The sequence below is a fragment of the Bos grunniens genome, chromosome 11, assembly GCF_055505025.1.
Source record: "Bos grunniens cultivar Pamir isolate PY7600 chromosome 11, Bosgru_T2T1.0, whole genome shotgun sequence".
NCBI classification, from domain to species: domain Eukaryota; kingdom Metazoa; phylum Chordata; class Mammalia; order Artiodactyla; family Bovidae; genus Bos; species Bos grunniens.
In genome coordinates, this window is record NC_141175.1 from 63,437,494 (window position 1) to 63,450,723 (window position 13,230).

Consider the following 13,230-nt stretch of genomic DNA (forward strand, 5'->3'; position numbering starts at 1 on the left):
GAAAGGGAGGCTACAGGGCAGGTTTATTATATATTATGTGAGTAGAATCCAATCTCTGATTCCTTAAATGGAGGGTACATACTTTAAATATTCTGAAAAGCTGTAGAGTACTTCACATGTCATTCATGAGGTTGACGAGAAATTCCAGGAAAACTGTAAAGACAAAAATGGCCTAGAAAAGGGGGTAGGCAGAATCTGACTATTATTTACATTACATGGAGTTCACAGCTTTTGGCAGTGACAGTCCACTCCACATATATGAAGCACTGACTTGTGGTACCACTTTTCACTACAAGGCCTTTAATTCAGACACATTTTCAAATACTTGAAAAGTTAAAAGCAGGAGACCTTCTGTGCTGTTGAAACTACTCAATGATGTTCTGAAGCGTCTGTGGCCACATGGTACACTGCTGTCTCTTGTACAAAGGAGCTTCTGAGGACATCGTACATTCTGCTGTGCAGTGACCTTTTTAAAGTATCTATTTTTAAAAGTGAATACCAGAAACAACATTCCTTTCTTGCCAGACTAGCCAGTGTCTTTGACCTGAGTTCTATACTTTGCTGGGGTCCCAGAAGTGTCTCTGAGAAGCACCCAGGACCGTGGCTCAGCCACACCTTGTATATATACTGCATATACTCACTCTGGACTCTCCAGGTCTGGGTTTTAGTGCAGCTGTACTTGTTTACTTCAAAGTATCTACAGTAATTGTGGAAACAGGAGAGGCATAAATATTAAGTGAACAATTAAGAAATAGACATGTGTGTGTGTTAGTTGCTAAGTGAAAAGTGAAATCGCTCAGTCGTGTACGACTCTTTGCGACCCCGTGGACTGTAGGCCACCAGGGTCCTCTGTCCATGGGATTCTCTAGGCAAGAATACTGAAGTGGGTTGTCATTTCCTTCTCTGGGGGATCTTCCTGACCCAGGGATCGAACCTGGGTCACGAACATTGCAAGTGGATTTTTTACCGTCTGAGCCACCAGGGAAGCCCCAATAGATAACTGGGTGTTTACAGTTAGAAGACAGTTTCCAGTGAGGCTCTGTGTGGTGGGGGCATGATGGCTGAGCCAACTGTCCAACCAAGAAAGATTATTCTCTGTGTTTGTGTGTGTTAGTCACTCAGTTGTGTCCAACTCTTTGCAACCCCATGGATTATAGCCTGCCAGGCTCCTCTGTCCATGGCTGGAGTGGGTTGCCATTCCCTTCTCCAGGGGATCTTCCCAACCCAGGAATCAAACCCAGGTCTCCTGTATTGCAGGTGAATTCTTTGCTGTCTGAGCCACCAGGGAAGCCTACTTAACATATAAAATTGGGAAGTACTAGCATTTGAATGGGAGAAGGCAATGGCAACCCACTCCAGTACTCTTCTTGCCTGGAAAACCCCATGGACGGAGGAGCCTGGTAGGCTGCAGTCCATGGGGTCTCGAAGAGTCAGACACGACTGAGTGACTTCACTTTCACTTTTCACTTTCATGCATTGGAGAAGGAAATGGCAACCCACTCCAGTATTCTTGCCTGGAGAATCCCAGGGACGGGGGAGCCGGGTGGGCTGCCGTCTATGGAGTCGTACACAGTCAGATACGACTGAAGCAACTCAGCAGCAGCAGCAGCAGCATTTGAATGATGGTTATATACTTCACTTGGAGGATAAATATATACTGTACTTTTTCTTGTGGTGTAAGAAGGGCTATACGTCTAGAATGATGTGGATAGAGATGTAGAAAAGGTAACATTTAAACAGTGTCTTGACATGACATCTGTCCTGTGTATCCCCTGCTCTACCTATCCAATGTTCACCGCATCTTCAGGTAAGTCTATACTCCACATGAAAATCATCCTAATGTATGCTGCTGCTACTGCTAAGTCGCTTCAGTCGTGTCCGACTCTGTGTGACCCCATAGACAGCAGCGCATCAGGCTCCCCCGTCCCTGGGATTCTCCAGGCAAGAACACTGGAGTGGGTTGCCATTTCCTTCTCCAATGCATGAAAGTGAAAAGTGAAAGTGAAGTCACTCAGTCGTGTCCGACTCTTAGCGACCCCATGGAGCCTACCAGGCTCCTCCATCCATGGGATTTTCCAGGCAAGAGTACTGGAGTGGGGTGCCATTGCCTTCTCCTCCTAATGTATACATAAGGTGAATTAGGAGGTATTTGTTTATAACCATATTGGCAAGGGTATTTTAATAACAGGGTCAGCTAATTCAGACTTAGATAATCCTGTGGGTTACCTGCCAGTGTCTTACTGATGAGCTAGCTTTGAATGTCCCAGTTTACCCCGTAGATACCTGGTTTACATCTGTTGTTCAATGTCATTACTAAAAAGCCACCTTTCTCTGCAAAACTGCACGAACACTGAGGATAAATTATATGGTCCTCCTTCATCTGAACTTCAATTGATGGTCCTTTTTTAAAATTTTTATTTATTTTTGGCTGTGCTGGGTCTTTCTTGCTGCATGAGCTTTTCTCTAGTTGCGAGCGGGGTCTGCTTTCTAGTTACACTGTGAGGACTTCTCACTGCAGTGACTTCTCTTGTTGCAGAGCATGGGCTCTAGAGCAGAGGCTCAAAAGTTGTGGCACAAGGGCTTAGTTGTTCCTCGGCACGTGGAAGCTTCCTGGATCAGGATTGGAACCCATGTTTCCTGCATTGGCAGATAGATTCTTTGTCCCTGAGCCACCAGGGAAGCTCACCTGATGGTTCTTGAGTGAATCATCACTCACATAACCGCTGATGACCCCAGACGCCCTTCTTCACCAGACCTGACTCTATAAAGTATAGATGATAACCTATGAGCTTTGCAGGATGAAACTGGTCATGAGGGAACTTATTAATATTATTGTAATATGAATAAAACAGGTCCCTAATCTACTATTTGTAAGCTTACATAATTATAAGTTGTCACTCTTGTGACAACTTTAAACTCATAACTTCATCATTAATACAATACAGTGTTTGAATCATTAAAAAAAAATCTACAAAGCACCTAGTGACAAATAATACTTCTTTTTCTTTCAACCATTTGGTCACCCTGAATTTTCAATTTACTTTTAAGTAATACACATTTGAGCAAAATTGTGCTTAGTTGCTCAGTCATGTCCAAATCTTTTCGACCCCATGAACTGTAGCCCGCCAGGCTCCTCTGTCCATGGGGATTCTAGGTAAGAATACTGGAGTGGGTTGCCATGCCCTCCTCCAGGGGATCTTCCCCACCCAGGGATAGAATCAGTGTCTCCTGCATTGGCAGGCAGATTCTTTACCATCTGACCCACCAGGGAAGCCCTTTATTATGTGTAACTCATGGATAATTATTGAATAATTAACAGATGTTTTGAAGAAATTAGTGAAGTGAAAGTCTCTCAGCTGTATCTGACTCTGCGACCCCAAGGACTGTAGCCTGGCAGGGTACTCTGTCCATGGGGATTCTCCAGGCATAAATACTGGAGTGGGTTGCCATGCCCTCCTCCAGGGGATCTTCCCAACCCACGGATTGAACCCAAGTCTCCTGTATTGTAGGCAGATTCTTTACCATCTGAGCCACCAGGGAAGCCCAAATATTCTTATGGGGGTTTTTAAAAATTAAAATTCAACTGTAAACCACTTCTACATCTTCTCCTTGGAGAAACTGAGAACCATGATATATGAGACAGAAACTCTTACAAGAGAAGTGTATGCTAATCAGAAGAAAAGCCAGCACAGTTTCCTACTCATCACAGTCTTCCTCAATGTTTGTATTTCAAAATAACTTCAAGCTAGGCACTGTTCTCGAATAAGAGACGACACAAAACAGAACACTAAATGCAATATTAGACCTAAGATTGAATTCTGGTTCAAAAACAAAAAATCACCAAATAGAAAGGAATAACAAAAGATAATCTTGGGATGACTGGAGAAATTTGATTATGAACTGATGATCAGGTTAGATTGTGGCATTGCTATTACTGTTCTTAGGTGTAATACTGGTACCATGGTTATGGAGGAGAAGGCACCTGAGCTTCAGGAATGCATGACATGCCTTTGATGTTTACACCAGCCTTCAGGCAGCCAGGAGAACATACACTCTAAAGATGGTGATATGTCCATTCTAAATCTAGGTGTGGGGATGGACATGGGTACCCTGTACTTTCACTTTCCCATTGTCTGAACTTTTTGAAAATAAAGATCAAATTATAGACAAGATATATTTGTACATTATTAAATTTATAAAACCACTTACTATTGGGTTTATTTAAATAGCAAGTACTATCAGAGTATTTTAAATAATAGGTTTGTATAGTTAAATTAAGCTTCCGAGGTGGCATTAGCGATAACCTGCCTGCCAGTGCAGGAAAAGCAAGAGATGGTCGGGAAGATCCCCTGGAGAAGGACATGGCAGCCAACTCCAGTATTGCCTGGAGAATCCCACGGACAGAGGAGCCTGTTGGGCAATAGTCCATGGAGTTGCAAAGAGTTGATCATGACTGAAATGACTTAGCATGCATGCATGTTCTCATGGATAATTTGATTACAAATAACTCTGCATTCAGATGGGTATATCTTTCCTTTTCTCCTTTGCCTTTTGCTTTTCTTCTTTACTCAGCTATTTGTAAGACCTCCTTAGACAATCATTTTGCCCATCTGAATGCAGAGTTCCAAAGAATAGCAAGGAGAGATAAGAAAGTCTTCCTAAGTGAACAGTGCAAACAAACAGAGGAAAACAATAGAATGGGAAAAACTAGAGATCTCTTCAAGAAAATTAGAGATACCAAAGGAACATTTCATGCAAAGATGCACACAATAAAGGACAGAAACGGTATGAACCTAATAGAAGCAGAAGATACTAAGAGGTGACAAGAATACACAAAAGAACTATACAAAAAAGATCTTATGACCCAGATAACCACGATGGATGGAGTGATCACTTGCCTAGAGCCAGACATCCTGGAATGTGAAGTCAAGTGGGCCTTAGGAAGCATCACTACGAACAAAGCTAGTGCAAGTGATGGAATTCCAGTTGAGCTATTTCAGATCCCAAAAGATGATGCTGTGAAAGTGCTACACTGAATATACCAGCAAATTTGGAAAACTCAGCAGTGACCACAGGACTGGAAAAGGTCAGTTTTCATTCCAAGCCCAAAAAAAAGCAATGCCAAAGAATGTTCAAACTACCGCACAATTGTAGTCATCTTTCACACTAGCAAAGGTAATGCTCAAAATTCTCCAAGTCAGGCTTCAACAGTATGTGAACCTTGAACTTTCAGATGTTCAAGCTGGATTTAGAAAAGGCAGAGGAACTAGAGATCAAATTGCCAACATCTGGTGGATTATAGAAAAAGCAAGAGAATTTCAGAAAAACATCTGCTTCATTGACTACACTAAAGCCTTTGACTGTGTGGATCACAACAAACTGGAAAATTCTTAAAGAGATGAGAATAGCAGACTACCTTGCCTGACTCCTGAGAAACCTGTATGCAGGTCAAGAAGCAACAATTAGAACAGGACATGGAACAACAGACTGGTTTCAGACTGGGAAAGGGGTACGTCAAGGCTGTATATTGTCACCCTGCTTATTTAACTTCTGTGCAGAGTACATCATGTGAAATGCTGGGCTGGATGAAGCAAGGCTGGAATCAAGATTGCTGGGAGAAGTATCAATAACCTCAGATATGCAGATGATACCACCGTTATGGCAGGAAGTGGAAAACTAAAGAGCCTCTTGATGAAAGAGGAGAGTGAAAAAGTTGGTTTGAAACTTTTTTAAGTTTTCTTAAAACTTCAGAAAACTAAGATCATGGTATATAGTCCCATCACTTCGTGGCAAATAGATGGGGAAACAATGGAAACAGTGACAGACCTCATTTTCTTTGGCTCCAAAATCATTGCAGATGATGACTGCAGCCGTGAAATGAAAAGACGCTTGTTTCTTGGAAGAAAAGCTATGACCAACCTAGATAGCATATTAAAAAGCAGAGACATTACTTTGCCAACAAAGGTCCGTATGGTCAGAGCTATGGTTTTTCCAGTAGTCATGGATGGATGTGAGAGTTGGACCATAAAGAAGGCTGAGGGCCGAAGGATTGATGCTTTTGAACTGTGGTGTTGCAGAAGACTCTAGAGAGTCCCTTGGACTGCAAGGAGATAAAACCAGTCAATACTAAAAGAAATCAATCCTGAGTATTCATTGGAAGGACTGATGCTGAAGCTCCAATACTTTGGCCACCTGATGTGAAGAGTTGACTCACTGGAAAAGACCCTGATGCTGGGAAAGACTGAAGGCAGGAGGAGAAGGGGACGACAGTATGAGATTGTTGGATGGCATCACTGACTCAATGAACAGAAGTTTGAGCAAGCTCTGGAAGATGGTGAAGGACAGGGAAGCCTGCTGTGCTGTAGTCCATAGGCTCTCAAAGAGTTGGACATGACTGAGTGACTGAACAAGAACAACAAATAACTCTTCAGGAACTCTCATATTAGCAAGTTCATTTGTATTAACATTCCTGTCTTCTCTCAGAAATTTTTTTTTGCAGCTCTTCCTTTTTGATCCTCAGCTTAACTTAGAATCCATTTACTTAGATGCAGCCATTGCAGTTAAGTCTACAGAAGATACCTTAACTCAAGTAAAGGTAAAATTTATCCTTGAAGAACCACAAGCAAACAAAACTAAAGAGAACCAAACAAAATTCTTTGCAGATAATTCTGTGCCAAGGCCACCCAAAGGCCACCTGGACCACCCACCTCCCCCAGGAAGCCTGACTTCACACTCAACAGCTCTGAGCCACCCACTTCCAGCAAACAACAGTGTGAGTGACTCTCAAAACTCAAAAGGGCTTATCAAACCTTAGCTAAAGCATCTCTGCCTCCTAGTTAAGATAGTTGAAACCCTTCTTGGTAATGTAGTCCTCTACCAGCACTCAATACACCACTTCTAATCAAAGACACTTTGTTCACAAAGGCAAAATTTTTTGTTTTCAGCCTGTGATTTTTTTTTTTTTTTTTTGGTAAAATTCTGCATCTAAAGACTACATGTTAGAATAGCTACTCTTAAAGAACAGCTCGTCTTCAAAACCACCTGTTAATTCTTGAGATAGACCCCCAGGTTAATAGGACACCCCAAATAGAAATCACAGCAAATAGCACACTTGCCTCTCTCTCAGCTTCTTTCAGGATGGCTTCTTTCTCCTTCACGCGCTGCACAAATAGCTGCTTCATCTCTTCTTCCTTCCTCTGGCGCTCACCATAGAACTCGTGTCTCTTGGCTTCGTAGGTCTCCTGAAGACTGAAAAGTTATTTGTGTTACTCTCATGTTAGCAACGGAGAAGGCAATGGCACCCCACTCCAGTACTCTTGCCTGGAAAATCCCATGGGTGGAGGAGCCTGGTAGGCTGCAGTCCATGGGGTCGCAAAGAGTCGGACACGACTGAGCGACTTCACTTTCACTTTTCACTTTCATGCATTGGAGAAGGAAATGGCAACCCACTCCAGTGTTCTTGCCTGGAGAATCCCAGGGACGGCAGAGCCTGGTGGGCTGCTGTCTATGGGGTCGCACAGAGTCGGACATGACTGAAGCGACTTAGCAGCAGCAGCAGCATGTTAGCAAGATGACGTAGAAACCTGCAAACATTCAAACTTCCAGGTTAGGCCTCGTGACTGTCACCGCGTGTGTGCCTCCAGGGAGCCACAGGCAGGGAGAACCCACCTCCTTCAGGGAGCACGGGTCTGTCTGTGGGTCCCTGCTGTGCCAGCACTCCCAAAAGTGCTCGTTTCACCCCACACGGGTTCCTCCATCCACTTCTCTGGACTCCTCCCCTCTATTCGTCACCACGTCTGATCACCAGGGTCTGGGAGTTCAGCCTGGGACCCCAACATCATCTCAGTCCAGGCTTATTTTGATTTCTACAGACACACTGTTCAGCCCAACTTGGTCTTTGAGCTTTTCTGCCTTCACTGTTTTAATAATCTAATTGAGCTCTAAGATTTGAGTTCATCTTTCTTTCATTTTGTTCTTCCTGCCACTCCTCAGATTTTTCCACCAAAAACACAGATCTCTTTTATCTTTTCCTTCTGCATTAGTTATATTATCTTCAAAACGAGAGCACTTTAGAAACTGCAGAATCCTGCAAACAGACCTCTCCTCCTCAGGTTTCAGGCACACATCTCTTGCTCCAGCCACTGCCTGCTGCCCTGCCCTCACTCTGCCCTACAAGTCCTATCCCTCCAGGAATCCGCTTCTAGTCTCCCTGGGTGGAATCCCCTGTTCCCTCCACACACTTCCATGGCTCTTTGTTTATACTTCTTCCTGGGCATTCCCACCCCAACTGCATCTCTCTTCCACCAGCTCAGCATCTTTGTAATCCAGCTGTCCAGCAGAGCTCTCTGACACTACGGTTTCTTCATAAATGTTCATCTAATGACAGAGACTGCAGGGAAGTAGGGCCAGTGTAGCCCACAGAGCAGGGACTTCCTGGAACTCCATGGCAAGCGCCTCTCTTGCCTGTGAAATTTCAGAGGAACCACAGACCTCCCCACATGCAGAAGCGCTGAGCCCTTCCACCGCAGCTCACTGAGAGAACGTCCCAATGTTTAACAGGGAATACAATAAACTGACTTTAACAGGTGTGTCATGATTAGAAATTTCTACTGCTTATGAAAATACTTTATAGCTAAGTAGATTTAAAATGTGATAAAATTTAGGAATTTTACTAATCTTGTCTAACCAGAGAAATAAATCTTTTATGGATAGAACTGTATACCTTTAAGGAAAATTGGTCAGTTTTCATTCCAATTCCAAAGAAAGGCAAAGCCAAAGAATGTTCAAACTAGTGCACAATTGCAGTCATCTCACACGCTAGCAAAGTAATGCTCAAAATTCTCCAAGCCAGGCTTCAACATTACATGAACTGTGAACTTCCAGATGTTCAAGCTGGATTTAGAAAAGGCAGAGGAACCAGAGATCAAATTGCCAACATCTGCTGGATCATCAAAAAAGCAAGAGAGTTCCAGAAAAACATACTTCTGCTTTATTGATTATGTCGAAGCCTTTGACTGTGTGGATCACAACAAACTGTGGAAAATTCTTCAAGAGATGGGAATACCAGACCACCAGACTTGCCTCCTGAGAAATCTGTATGCAGGTCAAGAAGCAACAGTTAGAATTGGACATGGAACAATGGACTGTTTCCAGATTGGGAAAGGAGTATGTCAAGGCTGTACTGTCACCCTGCTTATTTAACTTATATGCAGAGTACATCATGTAAAATGCGGGGCTAGATGAAGCACAAGCTGAAATCAAGATTTCTGGGAGAAATATCAATAACCTCAGATATGCAGATGACATCACCTTTATGGCAGAAAGTGAAGAAGAACTAAAGAGCCTCTTGATGAAAGTGAAAGAACAGAGTGAAAAAGTTGGCTTAAAACTCAACATTAAGAAAACTAAGATCATGGCATACAGTCCCATCACTTCATGGCAAACAGATGAGGAAACAATGGAAACAGTGAGAACTTTATTTTGGCGGGCTCCAGAACCACTGCAGGTGGTGACTGCAGCCATGAAACTAAAAGACGCTTGCTCCTTGGAAGAAAAGCTATGGCCAGCATAGATAGCATATTAAAAAGCAGAGACATTACTTTGTCAACAAAGGTCCATCTAGTCAAAGCTATGGTTTTTCCAGTAGTCATGTATGGATGTGAGAGTTGAACCATAAAGAAAGCTGAGTGCCGAAGAATGGATGCTTTTGAACTGTGGTGTTGGAGAAGGCTCTTGAGAGTCCCTTGGACTGCAAGGAGATCAGTCCTGGGTGTTCATTGGAAGGACTGATGCTGAAACGGAAACTCCAGTACTCTGGCCTCATGATGAGAAGAACTGACTCATTGGAAAAGACCCTGATGCTGGGAAAGACTGAAGGCAGGAGGAGAAGGGGATGACAGAGGATGATATGGTTGGACAGCATCACTGACTCAATGGACATGAGTTTGAGCAAGGTCTGGGAGTTGGTGATGGACAGGGAAGCCTGGTGTGTTGCAGTCCATGGGGTCACAAAGAGTTAGACAGGACTGAGTAACTGAACTGAACTGAAGGAAAATCAGAGTAAGAAATGTTACACATTAGTTCTTACAGCTGAGCATGAGTGTGTGGTACTTACAGCATGTGTTCCAAGGAGCAACAATCCTATACATTGTCTTTAGGAGCAAAGTTTATAAATATACACAGTGTTCTCGATGATCACATTAATGCCTCTGATCTCAAGGAGGCATCTTATTTCTTATGAGGTTTTTTTTTTTGTTTTATTTTTTCTGTGTTTGTTTTGGTCTTGTTTTAAAGAAGGCTCTAAATCAGTCATGCCACCTTCACTCACATTTCAGTGGTCCTACACTGGACTGATAGCTTTTAAAGACATAACTTGGTTTAAATAATGTATCTAAATCATGTCAAATCTAACTTTTAAAATGTTCTCAGAAATTTATTTACACAAGCCCTTGAGTTGTTTAGGAGGAAAGTCAAGCCACTTGACAAAGAGAAAAGACCAGACACTTAATAGCTGTGGCACCCTATTCCAGTACTCTTGCCTGGAAAATCCCATGGACGGAGGAGCCTGCTAGGCAGCAGTCCATGGGGTTGCAAAGAGTCGTACACGACTGAGCGACTTCACTTTCACTTTTCACTTTCATGCATTGGAGAAGGAAATGGCAACCCACTCCAGTGTTCTTGCCTGGAGAATCCCAGGGATGGCGGAGCCTGGTGGGCTGCTGTCTATGGGGTCGCACAGAGTTGGACACGAATGAAGCAACTTAGCAGCAGCAGCAGGGACTGGTCTGGACTCTCACTAATCCCTGTGGCACCTTGAAGAACAGGCACCAACACTGTCCTGCAGGGTTAGTGTGCTGACGCTCAGAGTGAGGTCATCTGCCCAGAGGGACAGAGTTAGCAAGGGCAGAACTGGAGCTGGAACCTGGTCAGACGTGCTCCAAAGCCCACATTCATAACCCCGATAAATCCTGCCTAAAATGATGCCTCAGCAGAAGGTAAAGGGAAGCACTGCTCTGATGTGCTCTCCATCTGTCACACGTGCCCACCGTGACATGGAAGCTTACAGAGCCAACTGTAAGGACCCTCTCTTGGGACCTCATCCGTGAGCTTAGGGTCCAGCTCTCCCAGGACTGCTGAGCGCCCCCACTTCTGCTGTAGGCCAAACACAGAAAGGGAACTACTTCTTGAGAGTTCCAAAGAAACAAAGTGTATGACACAGAAATTTTTCCAGACACTTAAGGAACTCTAAAATACCACACAAATCGACCTTCCAAACTCTAGAGCAATGATGATCAACAAGACTGTTATGTTCATCTAAAGTAGCTTAGGGATTTGAGGTTTATAAAAGCATGTTTTATGTAGTTTAAATAATTAAAGATCAGTTAATTAAGACCTTAAGGGTACACACAATGCCATTACCTGAACCTCATGAAAAGCACGAGATTGGCGTGGGTAGACTGGGACATGAATCACAACTCCGCACAACCAGTCAGTGAAAGGAAATGAAGATGCTGCAGGGAGGAAGCGGGGTCTTAAAGAGAAGAGGTCATCCAGACAGGCTTATTTTTCTAGTTGATACAATATCGAGGGACAGATTTTACATGCCAAGCAAATTATAGTGACTGCTGTTGCACACACACGAAGTAAATGGGAAGATCCCCCAAAAGACGGAATATAAGTTCTTGAAACCACACTCCTGAAACCTTCCTAAGACCCCAGACTAGAAAGAATGACAGAAGTTTTATCAAACAGTGTATCCACAAATGAGAAAGCATGAAGAGGAGAGATACTGTGCATGCCTGGCCCAGGGAATCTTGTCTCGTTAGGACTTGCAGGCCAGGGCAGGGTAGAGGCCCACCAGCTCCTGGGCAGCAGGCAGGCCCCCCCATCCCCGAGTGGAGTCCTTATCCTTCCTGCTTCTGCCATCCATCCTCTTTCAGCAGCCTGTAGCCACTGCTCCTACCCTCTCACCTACCATCCACTGAAGAGCCTCCTTTCCCATTCTCCACCTGTCCAGTGGACAATGCTTCCCAAACTGAAGAAATACTAAAAGAATGGCTGTTCACCTTGCCTGCCCACCACCTGTCTCCAGTTGTATTGCTATTCTACTTCTCCCCACAGGAGGCGTCTTGGTGGGACAGCCAGTCAGGCTCACGCCCACCCTGCCAAGACATGGGCACACGTCCTAAGTTGGGCCCATAAGACATCTCACTGTCCTGGAAGAAAGACTGGAAATGGTCTGTTCATCCTTCCACTCCAACAGTAGAATGAAACTGCTGGTTTTCTCCCTTCGAACCTGCAAGCCCTGGCCAGCACCGTAATCATGACTGACATGGCCTGCTCTTCTGAGAATGGCAAAGGAAGCGAATGGACTATATTGCACTGCTGTACAGTGACAGCACAACCCAGTCCCCCTCAACATGGCCCACCTCTCCCTTCCTGAGTCCCATTAAGTTCACCTTCCAGTTCCCCTGGAAGGGTAAACACGCATCTGACCATCCCCCTGCCACCACCACTACCAACCCCCTGTGTTTGTGCTTGGATGCCCATAGCAGCCTCCCGCCTGGGTCTCCTCATGCCCAGCTTCTGCTCATCATAACAGGGCAGGAGCGTCTTCCACTCTGGGGCCCTCCACAGGCAGGGTCTCTCTATCCCATGGTGCACATCTACCCACTGACCAGCAGGACATACCTGACAAAGGGCTGGATGCGGATTTTAACTTAAATGTGATTCTTAGATTCCATATCCAGAAATTCCGAGCCTGTATTTCTACATCACCCACAGGTGACTGATAACTGATCTATCCCTCTTCTCACTCATGCACACAGAGACCCCTGTGTAACCTCAGACTTGGAAGAATGAGAAATGAAGCCTCCTCTGGGAAACACTAGGGATGCCAGTGCTGGACAATTTCTCTTCAGCAGAGAAAATCACTTTACTAGAACCAGTCTGTTATAGCACGCCCAAAATTGGTGAGGAGGGTGAGCTATATAGAATTCTTAGTTTATTACGCTGCCAGAGCTAAAACACTCATTAATCTGTAGAATGGAAAAGTGTTTAGCCTCACCTGATATTAAACCTTCCCAAAGGTCACGTGCAGTGGCAGCTGGCTCTAGGGCTCCCCCCTCTCATGGTGTTTGCTCTGGTGCAGACAGGACACCACGGAGGGGCTGCAGAGTCAGAATGAGATGCCGAGGAACCCTTGGTCCCATAGCAGATTTAAAACAGTGC

General features: G+C 44.3%; 1 protein-coding gene and 1 long non-coding RNA gene across 10 annotated transcripts in view; one reads left to right on the plus strand and one right to left on the minus strand.

The window, feature by feature from the left end:
- LOC147363237 (uncharacterized) overlaps nt 1-13,230 on the plus strand; it is a 31,101-nt gene that overhangs the window by 17,302 nt on the left and 569 nt on the right. The window lies entirely within an intron of this gene.
- SEPTIN10 (septin 10) overlaps nt 1-13,230 on the minus strand; it is a 50,268-nt gene that overhangs the window by 5,523 nt on the left and 31,515 nt on the right. For all 9 annotated transcript variants that reach the window (XM_086326735.1, XM_086326736.1, XM_086326732.1 and 6 more), the window contains exon 9: nt 7,116-7,248. In XM_086326735.1, the coding sequence (XP_086182861.1) occupies nt 7,116-7,248 (133 nt within the window). The remainder of the gene's footprint in view (nt 1-7,115; nt 7,249-13,230) is intronic.